At 44.4% G+C, this 3,904-nt stretch overlaps 1 protein-coding gene and 1 long non-coding RNA gene across 6 annotated transcripts in view; one reads left to right on the forward strand and one right to left on the reverse strand.

Moving 5' to 3' along the window:
* The window catches only part of LOC123987729, a 102,846-nt gene extending 99,292 nt beyond the window's left edge, over positions 1-3,554 (forward strand). Inside the window, exon 3 of the long non-coding RNA XR_006829334.1 lies at positions 756-3,554. This is a non-coding gene — a long non-coding RNA (uncharacterized LOC123987729). The remainder of the gene's footprint in view (positions 1-755) is intronic.
* The window catches only part of LOC114874768 (ankyrin repeat and SAM domain-containing protein 1A-like), a 50,176-nt gene extending 46,336 nt beyond the window's left edge, over positions 1-3,840 (reverse strand). For 2 of the 5 annotated variants that reach the window (XM_046285406.1, XM_046285404.1), the window contains exon 1: positions 3,576-3,743. In XM_046285406.1, the coding sequence (XP_046141362.1) occupies positions 3,576-3,679 (104 nt within the window). In that variant the 5' untranslated portion in view covers positions 3,680-3,743. The other 3 variants (XM_046285405.1, XM_046285402.1, XM_046285403.1) reach the window with 2 other exon arrangements.
* Positions 3,841-3,904: the final 64 nt, after the last annotated feature.

The following is a 3,904-nucleotide window of genomic DNA, read 5'->3' on the forward strand; positions in this document are numbered from 1 at the left end:
GGGAGGAGATCGTCCATCGATCCGTATAGAAACGAACTCGGTGAACGCGAACGTTCCTCGTCGTGGCAGAATGCCTTGCTTGTCGGCTAATTATCCCCTCGTTGATCGTTTAACGCATCGATTCCTTCTTCCGGAAGAACGGAGAACGAACAAAACATTACAACGATATCGGTCGAGTGTAATGGAATCGTTGCGGAGGGATGGAATGCTCGTAATGCTCAAATTTAATGCCATTTCGGTAACGACAACCGACAGAGAAATACAGAGGGCTGAGAAATATTGCTGGTAATCATTTCTAAATTTGAATTAACGCGGTTAATTTCGTTTCTCATTAAACAAAGGAGAAAAATTGTTGAGGAGAGGAGGATTTCGTCTCCTCGGACGCCTTTAGTTCGGGCCGGGGACCGCTAGGTGGCGACGAGATGATCGGTGACAGTGTTCTCGCAAGCGGTCGCCCGGCATGCAGTTCAAATATACATATAGAAGTTCCGAATTGCGGTATGATAGGTGTCTGGGACAGTGACTGTCTGTTGTCAGCCCCACCGACGAGGCTGACAGACGATCCCGAGACCGAAACCCCTTTTTCTCCCCTCTCCTACAATAAAATACATAGTATATCCAAATAAATTTTTAATCTGCAAAGGACAAAAATTAGAATAACAAAAAAGGGGAAAGAATTATTAGCCGAGTACTGTCAACCGTGAACTTCGTCGAATGCCGGAGTTTAAATTAAAAAATAAATTCTTCTTTTTCAGGGAGATTCCGCGACGGGCCCGCTGGTACCCAGGGGACATCAAAGAGAGAGGGCGAAGTTATCATAGTGAGCCGATGACGTTAAAAGTTCTGGTTCACGGGAGCACGGAACGCCGTAGGCGACGTTTTCAGATGAGAGGGGCCCTTTCTCGTAACCCCGCGAGGATCGTGATTAAAATTATTGCCCGACCGAAAGTCAACACGTCGCGCAAACAAAGGATAAACGCATTCGCGGGCAATGGTACACGAAAAGTGGCGAGCATCCAGTTCGCGATTAGCATCGCAAAATATTTCTTCCCTCCGCTGGCTGCTGTGGTCGTTTTATATTGCTTCCCTGTGATCTCTCGACGAGAACAGAGCAAGAGTTTTGACGCTGGTGGAAGAGGACGAAACGAGCCGATCTCGAGGCCTCGGTGACGAGAGACGAGCAGGAGAGCAGAAGAGAGTAAAGAGCATCGGTGGTTGAAAGTTGCCGGGGGCATGCTTTTGTAGTTATGGACAAGTTGCACGGTTGGTGACGAGTGAAAGAGGCAATTTGTTAGAAGAGGAGCTGGTTTCTCGTGATACATTTAGGATCTGTCGTGCGCACCGAAAGGGATGGGGAGAAAAACGCTTCTTGCCACCTCTCTTCATTTCTGCAGGCTACGGTTCAAATAATTAACCGATCTGTCTCCTTGCTAATTACAAGAAAGAACAAAGGTCATTATTCGATATCAATGGGAGCTGAAATTTGCCTTACTGCAAACAGAAATCATTTGAAATTATTACAGATACAATTCGCTTAATTACTTCTGTTGCACCCTCTGCTTCGAACACCCTTTCGCTTATTCTTTCCCTCTCTCTTTATTCGACAGTTTTTACTAGTGAACGATAATCAGTGTTAAAATGCGTGAATGCACTCGATGCACGGGCACACAAGCATCAAACCCTCTCGCAGCTTTTCGTCCCGTTCCGAACCGACTCGACCCGACCCGGTGTGACTTAATTAATGGAAGCGTGAGAGGCGTCGACAAAGTCGTCTTTGTCGACAAGTTCGCGGGACTGGGTCAATAAAGAAGCCACCGGACGATCGAGCGTTTCCATCAATCGCCTACCGTACCGCATTATCGATCCGTTTCGAACGGTCGACACGATTATCGATCGAGTCAGGACGCGCGTTCGTTTAAATTCGATGCGCGCAGATTCCTCGAGTTACTCTATCAAGCAATCATCTTCTCTGAGAATTGATCCACAAGTTACGTGGAATAGATTCAAGCTGTTACCGCGCACATGCGTGCATGCAAATGATACTTTTTTAGACAGAACTACGCTAACTCGGAAGGATGACTCAGTTATTAGGCTGATAGTTTTTACGCTCTGGAACTGGAGTTGAAACACGGAAGTCTCTGTTCTCGCACGCTGTTGATAATGATTAAATTATCAGTTTAAGTACTATGTTTTTTTATACAAAACGTTGTAACAGAATGTTACGTAAATTTTAATTTCACGCTTTACAGAGATATCTTTCTTAAGAGAATAGATTGGAATTAAAAAAAAAAGTATCACAGTCTCGGTTGTAAGTCGTCTTCGACGATTTATCAGGTCCAAGAGTGGTTTATCGTTGACCCTTGAAAATAAATAGCTACCCACCAAATAAGCCTCTTTATCTGCTTCCATAAATAGAAAATAGCAGGACCCGATAAGTCGTGAAGACGTTACGTGCCTCTACCAGAGATCCGTTCATTTTTCATCGGTTATCAGAGGGAATTCAATTAAACGGCTGCTGCGTTAAAACGCGTCTAAAAGAGACACGTAAAACACGAGACGTGCATCGAACACGGGTTAAACGTGTCCCGCTGAAACGTTGAGCAGAAATTTCAATAATTGATAGTGGGATCGTTGCGTGTCCATATCAACGCATCTTCGTCATATATCGTATGCAAGGCAGGGTGATTCATGGTCACGGTAAAATCATGAATAATCGCTCGACAATAATGCGCATACACATGTACGGACGCGTTCCCTATAGATATTCAGAGTAAAACTGATTACGCTCGGAAAATTACGCTCGGCGAGCTTTATTTTCACGCAGAAATTATACAATGTATATTAACAAAAAATGAGATTACTGATTATAATAGGCAAACCAAGTTTAAGAACACATCGGTTGGTAAGTTTTATGAAACGGGTATCGTGAATCCAATTATGTACATACCCGGTTAGAGAAGGTGGAATCGAGTGTCTATTAAAAATGGTACAGGCAAAATATAGGAGAATTTAATAACATTGAATGATTTATCATGCTTAAAACAACATTCTTTTGCTTAATTAATATGAAAACTATTCAATGGAACGATTCGTGCTATTAACGGTACAAACGGCGAACACGCATCCAGTATCTCGGAAACTGGCAAACTGATGGAATTAATTGCAAAAATGTAGCGATCAATCGAGCGTAAGTAATTTAACGCAGGTACCGGTACGCGTAATGACTCGTTCGATTCGGTTTATGCTTAAAACACGGTTATCCGTAGCCAGTTAATCAAGCCAACGCGGAAGTGCTCGGAAACGAGATGAAAGGGACCAATCTGAACGGCAGTCAATACCGTATAAACACTTTTATCAACGAAACAGAATTCGGCTGCCCTCACGATTCAAGAACGAACGTGGACAACCTATGTAACTGGACCAATCGACGAATTGACAGACAACTAGCTAGTTTTTCGTATAACCGAGACGCGACAAAGGTTATAAAGTCATAGCTGTCGAAACGAGCGTGAAATAGGATGCGAGAAAGGGAAAAGAAACGGGGAAATGCAAAGTCTGCTTACGGTGACACCCACCTTGCCAGTGGACCACTCCTCTTCGCTCGTTGACCCAAAATCTTCTCGACCACGGTGACATTTCCGCTTCTCGCTGCCTCTAGCAGCTCCTGATCCTTCCCCATGGTCCATTTACACTGTAATCAAAGTCTGGTGTTCACTTGCACACTTGTCAATTTCTGTTTTTACTATGATTACTCGCGTTTCATTGATCCAGCGTGGCCATCTTGGCCCGACTGCGCCTCCACCTCGCGATCATTTCGCGAAGCACGCGCTAAACACGGCAGTGAGATAGAGAAGGGGAATGACCAGAATAGTGACGTTTCGATGCTCCCAAGCAGGATAGAGCA

This window comes from Osmia bicornis, chromosome 4 (genome assembly GCF_907164935.1).
Source record: "Osmia bicornis bicornis chromosome 4, iOsmBic2.1, whole genome shotgun sequence".
In the NCBI taxonomy this organism is placed as follows: Eukaryota; Metazoa; Arthropoda; class Insecta; order Hymenoptera; family Megachilidae; genus Osmia; species Osmia bicornis.